General features: G+C 37.6%; 5 protein-coding genes across 6 annotated transcripts; 3 read left to right on the top strand and 2 right to left on the bottom strand.

Annotated features, from left to right (window-relative positions):
• Positions 85 to 3,609, bottom strand: LOC18767042 (probable methionine--tRNA ligase). 2 transcript variants are annotated; one of them, XM_020570411.1, is made up of 14 exons: positions 3,387 to 3,609; positions 3,130 to 3,274; positions 2,868 to 3,021; positions 2,567 to 2,722; positions 2,202 to 2,432; positions 1,895 to 2,059; positions 1,719 to 1,809; positions 1,502 to 1,608; positions 1,267 to 1,381; positions 1,032 to 1,150; positions 851 to 916; positions 636 to 764; positions 390 to 533; positions 85 to 295 (listed from the first exon to the last, which is right to left on the bottom strand). In XM_020570411.1, exons 1-14 carry the CDS (start codon positions 3,520 to 3,522, stop codon positions 176 to 178), a joined length of 1,878 nt encoding a protein of 625 aa, XP_020426000.1. In that variant the 5' UTR covers positions 3,523 to 3,609; the 3' UTR covers positions 85 to 175. The 2 variants fall into 2 exon arrangements, with proteins under 2 accessions (XP_020426000.1, XP_007201730.1); XM_007201668.2 differs by having other exon boundaries at positions 1,916 to 2,059.
• Positions 4,483 to 6,445, top strand: LOC18767384 (putative pentatricopeptide repeat-containing protein At3g25060, mitochondrial). Its single transcript, XM_007199019.2, has one exon. The coding sequence runs from the start codon at positions 4,598 to 4,600 to the stop codon at positions 6,419 to 6,421; it is 1,824 nt and encodes a 607-aa protein (XP_007199081.1). The 5' UTR covers positions 4,483 to 4,597; the 3' UTR covers positions 6,422 to 6,445.
• Positions 6,552 to 9,002, bottom strand: LOC18767739 (B-cell receptor-associated protein 31). Its single transcript, XM_007201322.2, has 2 exons — positions 8,061 to 9,002; positions 6,552 to 7,221 (listed from the first exon to the last, which is right to left on the bottom strand). The coding sequence occupies exons 1-2, from the start codon at positions 8,344 to 8,346 to the stop codon at positions 6,851 to 6,853; spliced, it is 657 nt and encodes a 218-aa protein (XP_007201384.2). The 5' UTR covers positions 8,347 to 9,002; the 3' UTR covers positions 6,552 to 6,850.
• LOC18766155 (RPM1-interacting protein 4) lies at positions 12,229 to 15,633 on the top strand. The gene is made up of 4 exons (XM_007201165.2): positions 12,229 to 12,530; positions 14,124 to 14,654; positions 14,974 to 15,156; positions 15,279 to 15,633. The coding sequence occupies exons 1-4, from the start codon at positions 12,525 to 12,527 to the stop codon at positions 15,306 to 15,308; spliced, it is 750 nt and encodes a 249-aa protein (XP_007201227.1). The 5' UTR covers positions 12,229 to 12,524; the 3' UTR covers positions 15,309 to 15,633.
• Positions 16,434 to 19,034, top strand: LOC18768517 (cell division control protein 45 homolog). The gene has a single exon (XM_007199700.2). The coding sequence runs from the start codon at positions 17,033 to 17,035 to the stop codon at positions 18,836 to 18,838; it is 1,806 nt and encodes a 601-aa protein (XP_007199762.1). The 5' UTR covers positions 16,434 to 17,032; the 3' UTR covers positions 18,839 to 19,034.

Below are 19,214 nucleotides of genomic sequence, written 5' to 3'. Positions count from 1 at the left end.
TTCATTAGGGCACACTGTCGTGGCCAACAAGTGTCTTGCGAAGCTGATTTTAATTCAGAAGTTAGCTACTTGGTTTTAGAAACATTGTATTTAAAACTCATAATAATTATATTCAGATTATATAACCAGTGTAGTAGCATCCATACAGCAGGGAATATAATCATAAAAGTAAGCATTAAACTTTTGTTTGCTCCAATTGCTCAGCTAATTTCCTTGCTTCAGCTTCTCCCTTAGCAACCCTTTCAGCTTGACTTCCAGAAAACTTCTTCCTGAAGGCCTCCACTTCTTCATCTTTCTGTGAAACAAGAAGTTAAATGATTACATTGCATTTGCAAAAAGGAATTGAAATGGATACTGGGGATTATGCATGATGAAATGTATATGCATACCAATTCTTTAAACAAAGGATCTGGTGTCCCAATCTTATGACCCGCAGGTAATATTTCCCATGGTTTCTTTGCCTTCTCAAGATCTCCATTCTCATTGCGAAGCGAAAATTGATTTTCGGGCGGCAGATTGAGCTCCTTTAGCACCTTAGGTATCATGAAAAGCAAAAGTATCAAGGTGAGGTGGTAGAATAGAGTAAATATAATGAGGCAAAACTGTGTTGGATGCAAAAGACCATAATGTCATACCTTGAGAGAAAATGAAGGCATGAAAGGCTCTAGCAAGCATGCAAGAAGATAAACCAGTCCAGCAGAAGTTTTCACAACAAGAGAGCAAGCAGCTTGATCTTGCTTGTAAAGTTTCCAGAATTGGCTCTCCTGCATACATATCAGAACATGTCTTTAGTAGATAAACAATACTTGAAGACAGTTTTCAGTGCTTGCTTTAGCTTTTATGAGCTTACTTGTAAATATGCATTGCCCTCACTGGATATGCTCATTGCAATTTTCAGTGCTTGCTTTAGCTTGACCTGTTATATCAAATTGATCGGAGATAACGCAACTTCTTCGTAAATCATAGTGCAAAAATGGAAAAAATAGAAGAATATAGCTATATAGGAAAGACTCATTTGCACAAGAAATCACCTTCTCCATTGCTTCTATGTATTGGTCCACACATATACCAATTCTTTCTGCAAACCTTTTTGTCAAGGAATGTGATTCACCACCAGAAGCATCAGGAATAATAGATCCATATCCTAGTCCTGCAAAAAAAAAATTCATAGAAGCATGACTTAAGTCAAGCAATAAGTTCTGTGTGAAGCACTAACTCAGCAAATTTTCTCTCAATTTCATGTCTGCAGCCAGCTAATTAACCAACCCTGAGGTTTTGCGATGAAGCTCAACACTCGGTTAATGAAATTTCCCAAGTTATTCAGCAGCTCAGTATTTAGTTTTGCTTGCAAGTCCGTCCATGTAAACAATGTGTCTGAGACCTAATCATGACATGATTAAATAAATACATAAATCAGTAACAACCGTTAGAATTTTCAAATATCCAAATACAATGCAAGAACTGGAAATCACTAGCACCTGGCTGCAGAAAAACAGATTACCTCTGGCCTGTTAGTTAGCAAGTAATATCGCCACACTTCTACTGGAATGTTTGTATCTTGCACATCATTTCCAAAAATTCCTGTACCCTTGCTCTTGGAAAACTTCCCTGCATCATCCATCAATGTTAGAAAATGAAAAGTATAAATAAATTATGATTTTAAACTTCAAGATGTCAAACTTGAACGAAGATCATTGCGTATTCTCGCCCGTGCATACCTGCTTCATACATTAAATATTCTGTAACACTAATGCTCTTCATTAAAGTCCACTTTTCTCCGGTTCCAATAAGTGTAGATGGGAACATAACCTAGAATCAAATTCTACAGAAGATAAGTATTTTGGAAACCACATACAAACTTCAGGCAGATATAGAAGTCTGAACTCCAGAATACATGAGATGAGAACATTTTTACAGTGTGGAATGGGACATTATCCTTGCCCATGAACTGGTACAGCTCAACATCTTCAGGGTTCTTCCACCACTTCTCCCAATCAGGCGTGTAGCATGAAGTGATGGAGATATAACCGATGGGCGCGTCAAACCATACATAAAAAACCTAAGCATCATAAAATTGGCAAAATAAAGTTATCAATCTGCACGTGTAAAATGAAATCTAACAAACCAAAGGAACCTGCCAATTACCAAATATACATCAACAAAGGGAAACTCTTCAACAGTTACATAAATCAAGTGCTAACCTTGTCCTTAAATTTTTCATGTGGAACAGGAACCCCCCACTTAAGGTCCCTCGTAATGCATCGGGATTTAAGTCCTTCTTTAAGCCATGCATATGTAGTTTGAATAGCATTCTGGCTCCAAGATCCTGCAACAGACATGTCACTGATATATTCTTCCAATTTACCCTTCAACAGTGGGAGCTCTAGAAATAAGTGGTCTGTGTCACGTATACATGGTCTTGCCTGACATACCTGTTGATTGCAACTCTCAAGTATATATAAAACCACGGAATGTTTAGAAGAAGCAGGTACATATAACAGGTTTTAACTAAATCCCAACAAGATTCATTGGCAGAAAGTATGAAATTCGAGTAGGCCAAACATACTTTACATCTAGGATCCTTAAGCTCAGTTGGATTCAACAGCTTTCCGCACTTATCGCATTGGTCCCCTCGTGCAGAGTCATAATTGCAATCTAGCATTGGACAACTGCCTTCGACTAGCCGATCAGCCAAGAAACGATTGCATGTTTCACAAAAGAGCTGGATTGTTGTCAAAATTCGAAACCATTGAAAGAGAAAATGACACATCCATTAGGTTAGCAGTAAAGTGAGTTTCTTTCTTCTGCAAATAAAAACGCAGCATAAGAGTTACACATTAGATGAACATCAGCACATAAATATGTACCTGCTGCATTGTGTTTTCTGTAAGCCATCCATTCTCCATCAGTTTCTTGAAAATAGATTGGCAAACTTCAGTCTGTTGGGGAGTGGAGGTGCGTCCAAATTCATCGAAACATATATCGAACCAATCATAGACCTCTTTATGAATTGCATAATATCTACAAAAGCAAGAGCCACAAATCAAAAGTTCATTCATAAGTCATAACCCAGGAGGCATAATTTTCAACAGGTCAAGGCAAAACTAGAAACAAAAGGCATCGCCGTACTTGTCACAAATTTGCTGTGGAGTGCAATTTTCCTCCCTAGCCTTTGTCTCTGTTGCAGTCCCATACTCATCAGTCCCACATATGTATACCACATTGTATCCACGAAGACGACAATATCTAGCGAAAACATCAGCACTCAGAACACCTGCACCGCATATATGTATGACATAGAATCATAAACTGCATAACATTTGACAAATACAAATGAAAATCAAAACAACAGGCAAAGAGAGAGACGGAGAGCAGGAGTGAATTACAGCCTATGATGGTGCCAAGGTGAGGGATGTTGTTGACGTATGGCAAGGCGCTTGTGATGAGTATGTTGCGCTTTCCCGGCACCGGTAGCTTCAGATTTCTGCCGTTGCCTTGTCTGCCGTCTGATTGATCATCCATGTCTTGCTGCAGCAGCTAAGTTTTGAACAAGGAATATCAGTAGCTTTGTTAAATAGAACACAAGTCAACTTGTGGGGAGAAAATAAGGCACTGCCAACTTTATGCTCACCTTGGTAATCAAGTCTCTAAAACAAAGGAAGACATCAGCATCACTGGCCAAAAGAATCCAATATAATTTTCCAAGTTGGTTCGTTCCACTAACAGAACCTAATTGGTCTAGTCTTTTCTCAGCCCTCAGACTTTATTCTCTTATTCTTTTATTTTTCCTGCTTAATTTTTTAACCATGGATTATGATGAACGGAAGAATTAATTAACGACTGCTAATAAAAGATTGGTATGGTGTTTTAATAAAGTTGTATGACGTTCTTATCCAATATTGTGGGGTCTGGATACCCTCCCAAAGTCATTATCAACAAGAATAATATCATCTAAGCATCTAAACTAATACAATCTACACCAACTAGCTCTTAATCTAGTTGCATTTCTCTTTCCAATATTGGTAGAGGTCACGAAATTCAAATCTTCATGCCCCAATTGATACAAAAGAAAGAAGGAAAAAATAACTAATACAAATTCAATATATGTTCATGAACCTTAGCTCTAAAATACTATAATCTTTTTTTCTTTTTTTGGAAAATACTATAATTAAGAGTTAAGATTTTTCTTGACATTGATTAACAGAGTTTCGAATTGGGCTTTTCACATGTAAGCCCATAAATAAGGCATGTTTCAATGACAAGAAATATCACTAGACAAAATTAATATTTTGTTCGATTCAAAGTGTGACATTTTATACAGATTTCCAAATTGAAACCTAATAATAAATTCATGAATGAACTTCACTTATGTTGGTATTTTATAAAAATTAAAAACAAAAGAATATTGAAGATGGGTGAGTGTCGGAGTATAATTATCATAATACTCATTTTGACATCTTACATCACAAAGAACTGGGAAAAATGTATTTGGAAATAATTATATAAACAAAGTCTTTATTTTCCCTCCTTTTGCAACGGCTATAAACAGAAACCTTTGTAGGTTACAGAGTCGTAGCTTTGGGCTTCCCATGCATAGATGCAGTTGCTTCCATGCCCAAGCCGCCTGAGATCTCTCCTCTTATCCTGCAAAGATAAAGCATCCACAGCTAAAATTCATGCTCTTATGATATTGACGGGTACCATTACTTATGGAAACTCCAATGCCCGACTTATAGCAACGTATGCACGAATTGGCGATATTGTGTCAGCCCGTAAGGTGTTCGATAAATTGTCTCAAAGAGGCATACATGCATGGAATGCCATGATAATCGCATATTCTCGTCAATATTGCCCATCTGAAGTCGTAAGTTTATATCATCAGATGATATTAGATAGAGTTAGACCTGATAGCTCGACTTTCACTGTTGCCCTCAAGGCATGTGCAAGCACATTGGACTTGAAAACTGGTGAAGAAATATGGTCTAAAGCAGTAAATTGCGGATACGAATATGATGTGTTTGTGGGTTCATCTGTTTTGAATTTGTACGCCAAGTGTGGGAAGATGGATGAAGCAGTGGTGGTTTTCAATAAGATGCCTAGAAGGGACCTTGTTTGTTGGACAACAATGGTAACAGGGTTTGTGCAGAGTGGAAGGCCAATGGAAGCAGTTGATATGTATAAGAGAATGCAAAATGAGGGAATGGAATTTGATGGGGTTGTGCTGATGGGGTTAGTGCAGGCTTGTGCAAGTCTTGGGGACTTGAGGTTGGGTCTCTCTGTTCACGGGTTTATGATTCGGACCGGTCTTCCTATGGATGTTATGGTTCAAACCAGCCTTGTGCATATGTATGCTAAGAGTGGACATTTGGAGCTAGCTTCTTGTGTGTTCAATAAGATGCCTTACAAGAATGCCATTTCTTGGGGTGCTTTGATTTCTGGCTTTGCTCAAAATGGTTTTGCAGGGCATGCACTTGAAATGTTGGTAGAGATGCAGGGCAGCGGATTTGAACCCGACTCAGTGTCTCTTGTGAGCGCACTTCTAGCATGTTCACAAGTTGGATTTTTGAAATTGGGTAAATCCACACATGCATATATTTTGAAAATGCTTGATTTTGATGAGGTTTTGGGTACTGCACTCATTGACATGTATTCTAAATGTGGATCCCTTTCTTATGCTCGTGCTCTATTCGATCAGATTGTTTCCAGAGACTTGATCTCTTGGAATGCCATGATTGCAAGCTATGGGATTCATGGGCATGGAGAGGAAGCTCTAGTACTCTTCCTCCAGATGACGGAGACGAACATAAAACCTGATCATGCTACTTTTGCTTCTCTTCTTTCAGCCTTCAGTCACTCGGGTCTCGTTGGAGAAGGCCGGCATTGGTTTGATATCATGGTTAATAAGTACAAGATCCCTCCCGGGGAGAAACATTTTGCCTGTATGGTTGACCTATTGGCTCGTGCCGGACGAGTCGAAGAAGCTTATGAGCTAATAGATTCTATGAATACTGAACCTGGCATTACTGTTTGGGTTGCCCTCCTAGCAGGTTGCCACAACCATAGGAAGTTGTCCATTGGAGAGGTCGCAGCAAAGAAGGTCCTCGAGTTGAAACCGGATGACTTGGGAATTTATGTTTTGGTCTCAAACTTTTATGCCATGGCAAGGAAATGGGATGATGTAGCTGGTATGAAGAAGATGATGAAACATACAGGAACCAAGAAAGTGCCTGGCTATAGTGTTGTGGAAGTAAATGGAGAGCTCCATGCTTTTCTTATGGAAGATAAGACCCACCCACATCATGAAGATATTATGCTGCTTTTGAATAAGTTGGATCAAGACATGAGATCTGTGGGATATATCCCAAGGACTGAATTTATGTTGCACAATTTTGAAGAGGAACATTCCTCAGAGCAAAGATAATTTATCAAATTCATATTCCCTTTACTATAAAACCCATTTGACATGATCAGATTAACCATCAAGCAGTATCATCAATCAAGTCTATTGGACCAAATACACCAAATACTTCTAGAATGCAAGATCTGTCAAATTTAGAAAAATGCCCAGTTCCACTCAATTTGCATATTAATCAGAAAGGGAATCTTGAAAACCGAAGGTAAAGAAAGTTTATATCAACCTTGGAATAAAGCAAAGATGGACAAAGTGAAAATTCTAATTTCATGCGATTACAAAATTTTCAACAAAACTGGGAAAATTTGATACTCTGCCATCTTTCCCTCATGAAGGACCAAATAATGTCCATTTCTGGCATGAGATGTTAGACAAGAACATCACCAGTAAGCAAAATAATTCTCGAAGTTTGAACTGCGGCTGTCTTTCAAAATTTCCTCAGCTCCTGTAACCTAGAGACTGAGTCTGAAGATTCTGGTTGTCTTCTAACAAACGGTCGTATTCAAGAAGTAGATCTGCAGCCTGTTTCTGGAGGGCAGCAACATGGGCTTCAGCAGTTTCAATGTTTTTATCTTTCTCCTTGCACTCCAATTTCAGCTTCTTCAAATCCTCTGACAGAGTTGAAATTTTTTCTTGCAGCTGCTTGATTTCTTGGGAAGATTTATCTTCCTTTTCTTTAAGGTGCATCGTCTCTTTCTGAAGTCTGTCGACTTCTTCTTTTGAAGCTCCCACGTTACTCCTCAGTCCAATAAGTTTACTTAAATAATGGTGCATCCGATCGATTATGAAGCCAAGAAACAGGGTAAAACCTGTAAGTGAGATCAAGTGTATCAGGGATAAGAAGGATCATTCACTGGATAGAAACAAAAGTTGTTAGATATAAATGTAAAGCATATATAGTTAGCTGTCAGTCTAGCTACTCTCAACTGGTCAGAGATCAATCACAGAGCCGACACCATACATGAAGCACTTCTGTGACTTGCTCGAGAAGACCATAAAATCAACTTAAGTATTCCCTTTTTCAGTAAACTAAATGCAACTTCTTCCGGAACCCAATAAGTGATACTGTAATTGCTAAATGCACAAAACCAGAGAGGCTGGCCACTAGCAGCAATCAGAAGGAATGAAGAGTTTGTAGACCAAGTTTACTATTGCCAAACTTTACATGGAAATATATAATACACTGATTGTTCAACCAGTAAGCTGGGATTGCATCATTTAACCATAAAAAAGAGAAGGGAAAGAAACAGTTCTTAAAAACACTGATTTCTAGGCCAACTTCTATACCTTTTAATCAGATTCTACTGATTCAAAGAACCAGTTTTTCATGTCCATATTTGAACACACACTCTAAAGAAGCCACACACAATAAATATTAAACACGCAGCCAAAAGATTCTTTCAATACATGCAGAACCATTGAATGGTAAAATCATAAAGCCTTAGGGTGAATCCTTCTAACAATCCTTAGGGTGATAGCCTTAAGACCTTAAAATCTTGTTTACAGGAAACAAAACTCATTTCTTGCTGGCCTACTCTTTTCCCAAATAAAAAAAGAAACCCTAAATAAGAATCCAACTGTTGAAGTTCACAAACTGAATAGTAAGCAAGCACTCAAAGCAACTAAGAAAAAATGAGAAGGAATATACCCATTAATGAAGCCTCAAGCAAGTGGGTTCTCCACAGAACCTGATCCATAGGTGACATAGTTCCAAGCTTTACACCTTTGTTCTGGATCTTAACAATGCTAATAAAGCTTGACAGGAGAATCACAGACATGGTGCAAGCAATGGTTTTCACAGTAGCTGGACCCTTACCCATTTTGAGCTGATCCAGGCTCTTTATCACAAGCTCCCTCAATGGCCCAATCTTTACCAATAGAAGAAATGCCACAACACCCTCAGCAAAAAGAACTAAGAACAACAGCTGAATCATCTCTGCCTGCTTCTACCAAACAACACCCACCTAGCTGCAGCTTTCACAAAGCTCTGATTTTTGCTCAACTTGTAATCAAAGTTGAAACTCACCTCACAAAAGAAGTTTCATTTCTCAGCAAGCAAAATCATAGATCCATGAACTTGTGAAGAGACTGAAAGAAACCAAGAAAGAAGCTTCCTGACACAGACTTATTAGTTGCTCCCCAAATTGCCTACCAAAATCTATTCTTTCGTTGATGAGTAAGAATATTTGAAGAAAATTAGGCAACCCAGTTAGTCAAAAGCTGGTTTTATCGCCAAAAATGATGGTTTAACAAGAGGACAGATCTATGCATTCAGCGAAAATGAAGAAAGCAAGAAGCTTTTCTGCAAAAACCCATTTCTCATCATGTCAGTGACTTTTCATATAACTAGCGGTGTAATTTGGTTTTGAAGATAAATTAATTTAGTAAGGGGGTGTGATTTGCAAATGGGTTTTGTTTTTTTCTCCAGCCCAAAGAAGGATTAGGGGATGAAAAGTAAAGGTCAGCACAGTCAAAAGCAAAGAACTTGAAGTGTAATTGACGCAAAAATAAAATTGAAAATAAAAGAGGGTTTGCTCTGTTTTTTGAGCTCTGTCTTCCTTAACAACAAACTTGCTGGTTTTGCCTGTACTTGACAAATGACCTTGACTCTTGAGAACTGAGTTGTTCTCGCTACTTCGGCATTGAAGCAAGGCCACTATTTTGTCACATGTATGATATGTCACACTTTACATGCTAAAAATTTGACTGTTTATATGGCATTTTTGAAAATTCTATAACATAGACCAAGAAAACAGGTCCATACAGAAATCTTGGCTTCCTAAAAATAAAAATTAAATAAAAATAATTATAAATCTTGGCTGCTTTTGTCCTTTGGACATGTATGTCTATCAGAAACAAAGGTCCAATGGGCCACATTATAAATGTCCATTGGAGAGTGGGAGAAAGACTTTTTTGTTTTTTGATGAACAGGTTAAGAAAGACTTTCATGCGATCAGATAACATTTTTTGTTATTTTCAGCCAATAATGCAATGACATGAGAGATAGCTTTTTCAATGTCATTGTGTTATTGGTTGGGGATAATAAAACATTATTATCCTTGTTACAAGCAAGTTTTTCAGGGAGAGGGGAGAGTTCTTTCTTGTTAGAGTCTCCAATTGAGAATGTTTGTGTACATGTGTGGTGTATTTTTCTTTGTATACAAAGATATTGGGGGAGTGGGGTTTCTACAATTACTAATGTGTCATCGAAATTCGAACTTAAGACCACTTATTTGCAAATTAATATTTTTTTTAATTAGGTTAGACATGATGGCATGCATGATGTATATAACCTACACATACTTTATATTAAGCGTATGAAGAAAGTTGAACTAATGAGTATGAGATTGATAAATAAATAAGTAGTGAGTTTTTTAATGTATAAACTTTATGAAAAAGCATGGAGAGTGGAGAAACAAAAAAGTTGATGAAGGATTAGTGGACTGCAGAAGTAAATTGTTTAAAATACAGAGGAGCAAAAGAGTGCTCTTCTTTTTTCCATATTTGCCAAAGATTGGGCAATATTATGGGAATACAATCCGGCCCTTAGTTCAAAAGACCATCTTTATGCTAAAGCCTCCATAATCATACAAAAATTCCACCATTCTTTACGTAGTTGGGCATTCAGTGCAAAGCTAACAAAATTATGAATGTAACATATAAAGAGAAACAACAAAATTACGATTGTAACATACGAAGAGAAACAAATCTCGAGTGTAAGGGCACCGGTGTAGTGTTGACCAAAAACCCTTCGATACTGAAATCAATAAATTTGTGTTGTTCATGGACCAGTTTTGGGTAAACCCGGGCTTCCTATTTTGGACAGTTTTGAGTCCATTACAGATCTTGACTCACTTACTTGGCCCTTCTTGGAGCCCATAATAAGCTTGAGGCCCATTATGAGGGATCAAATCAAAGGGTGAATCAGAGTATTCCTTGGATTGTGACACGTGGCCATCTCAATAATTTTTGGTCCCCACAATTATCACTGCAGTTATGAGCAACATAAAGAGCTACGAACAAACATATGGTTGGCTCGAGCTTATCGGATGGGTATATATTCATTCAAGGCCAATTACATTTTAAATAAATTCAAAAATTATTATCATTTAATAAATAAAAGTGTAATCACAACTACTTCATTCTATTTTTATTTTTATTTTGTTTAAATGTAAATATTTATTTATTTTAAAGCCCATACCTAACAAATACTCTTCATAAATAAAGACAAGAGAAAAATAAAAAATATTATTGTATACATAAGCGAGTCGAGGAGCTAGTATAGTATTTATACGATATTTTTATTGTTTTATGAAATATTAGGATGTTTTAAAATGTATTCTTGTATCTCATTAACCTTTATTATATAATCTTAATGGTCAACAAACATGTTCTTAACTAAGATCATATAATTGGCTTCTCTATAAATTAAGCTGTTTTTATTTCAACCAGGACCACTTCAGATAGGTCAAAATTGGTGCATTGTGGCACAACTTGGGGCACTTGTTGTTAATTAAATTAAAACTTAGTTGGCAAATGGGGCTTTCCGGAGGGTCCTTAATCCACCTAACTATATGAAAGATGGAAGCAATAAATAGATACGGGCTTAATAAGATTGATTAAAACGAATGCGTTCTTCACTCTGCACTCGTATTCAAATTTCCCCTCTTAAAAAAAATTTCTCAACACAATGCGTAGCTGATTAATGGTGTATTATGTATGATAATTAAAAAGATAATAGAAATAAAAAGCTTCCCAAATAAGAAAGTAGCCAAAGCTAGTGCGTGTCACGTTGGGTTAAAAATAATAAAAAATTAAAGGGCCAAGTGGAATATTGGAGACATACTGTCAAACTAAGCCTGCTACATATGTTTTTGGTCAGGGAAATCTTATACATGGTAAATTATTACAATGCAATAATCAAACTTCTTTATCCGATAAAATAATACAAAATTATTTTTTATTATCAATTTTGGAGAAGAAGACTAGGATGATCAAACTCGGATTATAGTGTGAACTGAGTTATAATTTCGGTTTACAATAATAATAACTTAATAATGATAAATTAAAACAATAAAAGAGCTGAAAAAGAACTTAGGAAAAATACAAAGGAATGAGTCATATCAGAAATGTTTCCACAGAAGCCGACAAGCAAACACAGCCTTCCGTATTTGAGTTTTCACAATTGCCTACCATTTAGTCAGCCGCGATAACTCCAAACCTCAACACACAGGAAAATTCCATTTTCATGAACCAAACGTTGTCTAGCTCCAAAACAGAGTTAACAATCTTAAATTATAATCTCTAACCAAAACATGAGAAGCAGTAAACGCACATATAAAAGAAAGAAAATGTAATGTTTGGAAGTCGATTTCACAAATGTATTATTGGCTTACAACAATATGTCTGGATATTCATTTCGAGTTACTTGAACACTCATTTAGAATAATATATTTCGATTAACAACTATTTACGAGGATATAAATGACTTCCGCTAGCACAACTAGAAGAAGAGAAGCAGTAAAAGACACGTGTAATGTTATTTTTCAGTTACTAACACTCATTTAAAGATTACTCTTTCGAATTACAATCACATACAAGGATATAAGCGACTTTTGCTAGCAAAACTAGGAGAAGGGAAGTGGTGAAATACATGTATAATGTTAATTTCAAATGTTAATTAGTGAAAAATATAGGAATGTATAATTTGTGAAAAAGAAAATTAGCAATACGCTATTATATAATTTTGAATTATACAAGGGGATAATAAATAAAAAGATATCTGCCAATAGCATTTCACGTATAATTGAAGAAATCGCATAGACTCAACTCGTTGAGAGAGATGTTTGAACAAAGAAGAAACAGAGAAACATAGAGAAAGGTCAAACATGACGGGTAGCGTCCGTCAATGGTTGATAAACCCCTCTAGGAACTCTTCCCTTCTCTCTCTAAAATAATTTTTGTCTTGGTGAGTCGTTGTGGGTTTCGTGGAGGAGCTTTTGGGGTTGTGATATTTTTGTGGTGGGTTTGGTTGCAGCACTTGAATTTGCTCCAAAAGATTGTCCTCTGACATTAATTTCTTGGTTTTGTTCTACATCTGGTGGAGAGAAAAATGACAGTAAGTTCGCAGATTTTTTTGTTTATTGTGCTTTATTTTTGTTTCTCTTTCTTAGTTTTGAATGTATGATTTTTCTGTTTGCTAGCTGAGAAAGCTGTGATAAAGAAAAGAGAATGAGATTCTAAATTTTGTGCATTATGTTGATCAGGGCTTCTTTTCTTTTCTAGGATACCAAGAAGATACGAGCTTTCAAATAGAACATATATTAGACTTGGTTTTAAAAGCTTTGTTTTTTATTTGTTTTCTGACAAGCAACACTGGGTTTGTCCTAAGTTTGTTGACATGTAAAGTCTGTAGCAAACTTGGATATATTGTTGATATGGGTTCTTTTATTAGAGATTTTAGGGCGTATGTTATTAGGGCAGTGGCTAGTAGTACAGATTAGAGGATGCTTAATCACAGTGCTTTATCAATTCTTAATTAATCTACATTTTGAGCTGGTGCATGTGATATATAATTAAGAATAAAAAAAGAATTATTGGGTTTCTTTCATGGGGTTGAATTAGCATATAAGAATTGTGCTCTGGAAAATGGGAGCATGAGCTTTGTTTATATTGCATAATAGTTCTACTCAATTTGTGGTGTTGAGTTATTGTTTCAAGGACCATAAAACTTGAGCTGAATTCGTAGATGAATAAATCTTTTGATGGGGACATATTAGTTTTTCTGGGGTTTTATGTATATAATTGAAATGTATTAGAGCTAGTAGTTAGTTGAAGCTGTAAATGATTTTGATAATCTATCTTTAGATAAATGATACTCTCTCTCTCTCTCTCTCTCTCTCTCTCTCTCTCTCTCTCAACTAGTTGCTTATAGGAAGCTGATCATCAGCTCTGTGATGGTGCTATAGATTATACTTTCTTGTATTTGCATTTGTTCATCTCAGTAGAGCAAGGAAAAAGTGCCAAGAGAGTCGTCCAATACCACTAAGTTTAAAGGAATTCAGGTTTGATGCTAGTAAATGCTGTTAAAAACTGAAAGTAGGATGTTGCATTAGGTTGATTGTCCTTTGATTAGAATGCATAGGCATGCGGTCTAACCATACCAATCCCATGGGGAATCATGGAGGTGATATGATTTGTATGTTTCATCTAGTAGATCTTTGGGCACATGTTCATTTCCATGGGCAGTTAATTGTCCAGTCATTTACTGCCTTCATTTTTGGGTGGTCACCTGAAAAAGTGAGGTCGCCATCTGGACGGCCAGCAAAGCTTGTGGAAGAAGTATTGTTTCGCGTTACTTTGAGAAGGTTTAGGGAGTTGCAGTAGATTCTCAATGTCCTTTTTCTTCCCTGATCTGATCTAACTGTGCTTATTTGAATGTTTATTATAATGTGGTTAAGCAAGATCAAGTTGTGGTCATGCAGAACCGCCTGTTATACTTTTCCAAATCCACTTTGAAAATTTGGGCCTCATTTCTGTTCATGGTTTCATCTGCCTACTTTAACTCACCCATTGAATGACCTTGTGTATAGAAGAGGTCTTATAGACTTCATATGATGCTACATGATGTACTGAAATGTATTGACTGATGAATACTGGATGTGTTCAGATGTATTAGATATTAAATAGACACTATTTCTTAATGTGGCAGCAACGTTCACATGTACCAAAGTTTGGGAATTGGGAAGGTGAAGAAAATGTTCCTTACACAGCCTATTTCGATAAGGCCCGTAAGGGTCGAACAGGGCCAGGGGGAAAGATGATTAATCCAAATGACCCCCAACAGAACCAGGATATGCTTTCTGATATATCTTCATCCGCATCATCTCCTCCAAAAGTTAGAGCTGAACCAGAAAGACCAGTTCATGAACGGAGAAGAAGCAGGGAGGATAACGACCTAAGGCAATTTGCCAACTCTCCAGCCCATCGTGAAAATTTGGGTCGCAGAACTTCTGGTGAGGCAGCAAATCAACCTAACAGAGGCCGTGGAGTAAGTTCTGGTGAAACCCATCGAAAACCTGCACGACCAAGTTCTGGCTCTGAGTACAGTGTTGAACGTTCACCTCTCCATCGCAATGCAAGGGTCTCAGGGAGAGATTCTCCCTCCTGGGAAGGAAAGCCTTCATATGAAAGTAGCCATGGTACTCCTGGAAGATCCCGTCTTAAACCTCGTGATGAAAGCGTAAATTTTCTTCCTCATATCCATCATTTTATTGTCATAATAGCATAAACTTGTCAAAGTGTTGTCCATTTGCCATTTCTATGGCAATAGACAGTAAACAGGTATGATCTCAAAAACTTATTTGAAATGATGATTGAGAAAGTCTTGCTGTTGCAAGAACCATGGTTTTCAAAATGATTGTACTGGTAGTTTGCAACAAGGCTTAAAGTGGAGTAGTTTTATACATGGTCTTGTTACTTAATTGTCTTCTTCCTGGGATAAATTGATACAATATTTTGTCTCGTCTTTCTCTTGAGTATGTGGGTGTTTAATGTGGCAGCCTGAGAAAGGTGCTGCTGTTCCGAAATTTGGCGAGTGGGATGAGAATGATCCTGCATCAGCTGACGGTTTCACTCACATTTTCAATAAAGTGCGGGAGGAGAAGGCAGGGAAAGTACCAGGCACTCCTTCTCAGTCATCGTACCACGATGCACGGAAGCAGGCTGCCAATGACACTGCTAAGGTTTGTCATCAATCACCGTTTCTCATCCAGTCATAACTTCTTATGGTTTCATTATTTTCATAGAACTTACTGGTTTCTATGTCTCATTTCTATTCTTTTCTTTTCTTGACTCAATTTTGCAGAGTTGCTGCTTTCCATGGAGCAGAAAATGATATTGATGTATCTCTGAATTTGTGGGTAAATTATAAGGTGTTTGGACCTGTAAATATCTTTAAGGGCTCTGTCCTATAAAGTGCATTCATTTAATCTGAGCATGTGTGTTTTGTATTAATAAAAGATTTCATTCCATTCTAATTGGAAATCTTTTTTCTTTCTTTTTTTCCTTTCCCTTCTATTTTTCTTCTTTCTTTTCATATTTAGCTGTGTTTGCTCTGTTGTGCCATTGAATATTATCAATTTGATTCCTATATGTGGCTGGAAAAACCAGATACAGATTATTCTTTGATTCTATATTCCTATATATTCCGGCAATATTTATCTCGGTTTTTGGATTCATTTTATTTCGCATGTTACTAGAGATTATAGATCAACTCCAAAAAATAATTTTGGATTGAAGTTTTATATCAAGCACGATTCAATTGATTATGTCTCGCATATCACCCCCATCTCAAAATAAGAAATGGAAGAAAATCTAAAATTAATTGTCATGTGATGTTGAGTAAACGACCTGATTAATACGATTGATGTCATGAATTTGGAGTATAATATTAATAATATATACATCCACAATAATATTAATGAATTGGTAATATCAAGTAACCATAGTGCCTCGGAGAATTACTTGAATAGAATTAAGTTTTGTATATTAATTTGTGAAAAAAATTGTGTGCACAAACCCAACCTCAACTTGGCCGTGGAGAGAAACTCACAAGCAAAGGATATAACACTTTTTACTATTTCTGGAAAATAACATAATGATATGCGTGATAATTTTTTTTACATGTTATTATATTATGGACGGAGATAGCAAAATAGTGCTATCCCAGCCGAAAGTAAGTTTTTTTCCCTTGTCAAGGGTCTTTTAGTAAATTCATGTAAAATAGTACTTAAGCTCTCGTGTGCCAAATGGCACGCAGCGCATGATTTCCCAATGAATTCCTTTTCATAACAGAATAATTCACATTAGAGTGCGAGCCGCCGACACCGAAAACGACAAAAGAGAAAAAGAGGGTCAACAGTCAATATCGCCTCGCTGTCAGCGATCAATCAATCGTGACCGTTGAATCAGACTACTCCTGACCTCACATCCACGATCCACCGGAACAAAGAATGTGAGTCCAGCGTTAGGGCGCTCACAGAGGACTCCTGCACCAAACACAACTCAAATTACCTAATTGAGCGCCAAAGTTTCGCGGCTCGTTTAAAAAATTCAAATTTCACTAAAAATACGTTAACAAAAACTCAAACGAAAATTTTAGATGTGTTGTTTGAAACCTAAAAGAATAAAACCCTCTCTTTCTCTCTCTCTCCCTCTCTCCCTCTCCCTCCCTCTCTCCCTCTCCCTCCCTCTCTCGGTCTCAGCCTTTCTGTCTCTCCCGAGATCTGATTGCCAATCTGCCATAGCTGAACTGAGTACAGAGAACCGATTGCATTGTTCGAATCCGCAGACATATCAGGTACTTCACTTGGCTTCAGATTTCCATTCATGTTCTTGGAGCAAATCCCTTTCATTTTTTACTACAATTTGTAGATTCACATATTAGGTTCCGCTCGAAACTCGACTCTTTTGCCTCAAATTTGTGTACCCGATTGAGCAATTGTATGAAGAAAAAAAACTGAAATTAGCTTTTCGGTGAATTGGGATATACAGAAAATCTTTTCTTTTGCTTAGAAGTTTTGAAATCTCTATGCCCAACTGAGTTTAAGCTCTGAACTCATGGTGAGAGAGAAGACTGTCGAGTCCTTCTACACCAGGCTCCGCGAATCCGCTACGGCGGCGTCTCAATCTCAATCTCCTCTTCTCATATTCCCATCGACTTCGGATGTGGACTCTCTCTGTGCCCTCAAAATCATCTTCCATGTCCTCGAATCCGATTCGGTCCGATACGCCTGCTATCCGGTCTCGTCGTTTCAAGAGATTCACAAGTACGCAGGGCCCGATCTGTGTTCTTCGTCCGAAAACCCGGTTTCAATTCTCTTAATCAATTGGGGTTGCCACAGGGACCTGAGGAAGCTCCTCAATTTGGGGCCCAGGGCTCGTGTTTTTGTGGTTGATAGTCACCGTCCGATTCATTTGCATAACCTGAGTGATCAGAATGATCGTGTGGTTGTGCTCTATACTTTGGATGATGAGAGGCAGACAGATTTGGCATATGATATTGAGGATGTTTCGGCTTTGGCTAATGCCAGTGATTTGAATAGTGACGACGAGCTGGATCCCGAATCGGACAGTGACAGTGATGACGATGAGAATGATGACAGCCAAAGTGAGGAAGAAGAGGAAAATGGAGAAGGGTCGAGAAAGCGAAGAAGGGTGTCTCAGGAAAATGACCCAGTCAAGGTCTTTAGGGAACTGAAGAGGAAATATTATCATTTGGGTACTTTTCATGGTAAGCCTTCAGGGTGTTTGATGTATGATCTGTCACATTCTTTGAGGAAGAACACAAATGAGTTGCTTTGGTTGGCTTGTGTTTCGATAACGGATCAGTTTTTGCACGAGAGGTTAACAGATGAGAGGTACCAAGCTGGGGTGATGGAGCTTGAGCAGTATATTAATAGTTCCGGGAATTTGGAGGCAGTAACTACTGTGACTCTCAAAGATGGGACGAAGATTCGTGCACCCCAGTCGTCTAGAATTACATATGAAGATGAACCTAGACTAATGCTGTTGCAGGAATGGAATTTGTTCGATTCCATGCTTTGCTCTTCATACATTGCAACTAAATTGAAGACATGGAGTGACAATGGGATGAAGAAGCTTAAGCTTCTTCTTGCAAGGATGGGATTTTCGCTTGTGGATTGCCAGCAGAAGTACAAGTACATGGATAAGGAAGTGAAACAGCTGATGAAAGAGGAGTTCGAGCGGTTTTTACCCGAATATGGACTTACAGATTTCTACTACAGGAGCTTTCTGCGGCTCCATGGTTACAGATCAAAGGTATCTGCAGCAGATGTGGTGTATGGAGTTACAGCTCTGCTTGAATCGTATGTGACATCAAATGGTTCTTGTGCTTCCAAAGAGTTTGGGATGGCTTATGATTCATTGTCATTGAACAATCTTGATAAACTGAAAGCCGGAATGCAACAAGCAATTAAGATACAGAGGGCAATTCTTAGACAAGGAAGCATGGCAATAACCAAGAGAGGCTGTATAAGAAGTGGAAGGAAATTTAGGTGGGTGAAACTTGAAGATTCTTTAGATGCAAAATTGTTGGGGTACCCTCAGGCATTGACTAAATTCTGCTATTTCTTGATGGATGGTCTGAGAGAGAAGGGGGCTAGAATGAAACCTCTGGTTTGTGCTTGCTTGGTACAAGAGCCGAAAAAGGTATTGATAGTTGGGGTTTGTGGGAAGCCTCGACTCGGGGCAGTTCAAGGAAACGCATTTGGAATGGCATTTAGAAATGCAGCTCAGGAGATTGGTGCAGAGTTCTTCCATGAGTTGTTTGAGTCTTCATGGATTGTTCTGGAGGCAGCTAAAATGAATAGCTTTATGGTGAGATTGACAGAAGCTGTGATGTAGAACTTTGCAAGAACATGTCTAACTCAACCTTTTTTTGCTACTTTGAGCAAAGGTTTGTGTCATGTTTGATCTGTATCAAGAGAAATGTAATTGTCTTTTAATTTTATTTTATTTTTCCTTTCTTTGAATAAATCTTTCTTATTTACTGCCTTTGTAACATGTTCTTTCTTTCATATAGAAACTGAACTTGATCTTTTCTAGTGAGCAAGCAAATTTTTTGGCTCCTCTATTGACTCTCTTGCACCGAGTCCCTGATCATCTAATTCTTCTACCTTCCCTTGCTTTTCGATTTGAGGATTTGAGGTGATACATATTTTTGAAGTATTGGTTGGGCTTACCTTCATCATGTCAACCCAAAAACTCAATAGGCCCGACC

The sequence above is a fragment of the Prunus persica genome, chromosome G8 (assembly GCF_000346465.2).
Source record: "Prunus persica cultivar Lovell chromosome G8, Prunus_persica_NCBIv2, whole genome shotgun sequence".
Classification (NCBI taxonomy): domain Eukaryota; kingdom Viridiplantae; phylum Streptophyta; class Magnoliopsida; order Rosales; family Rosaceae; genus Prunus; species Prunus persica.
The sequence above is the reverse complement of the archived record's forward strand: the minus strand, read 5'-3'. Positions and strand labels throughout refer to the sequence as shown.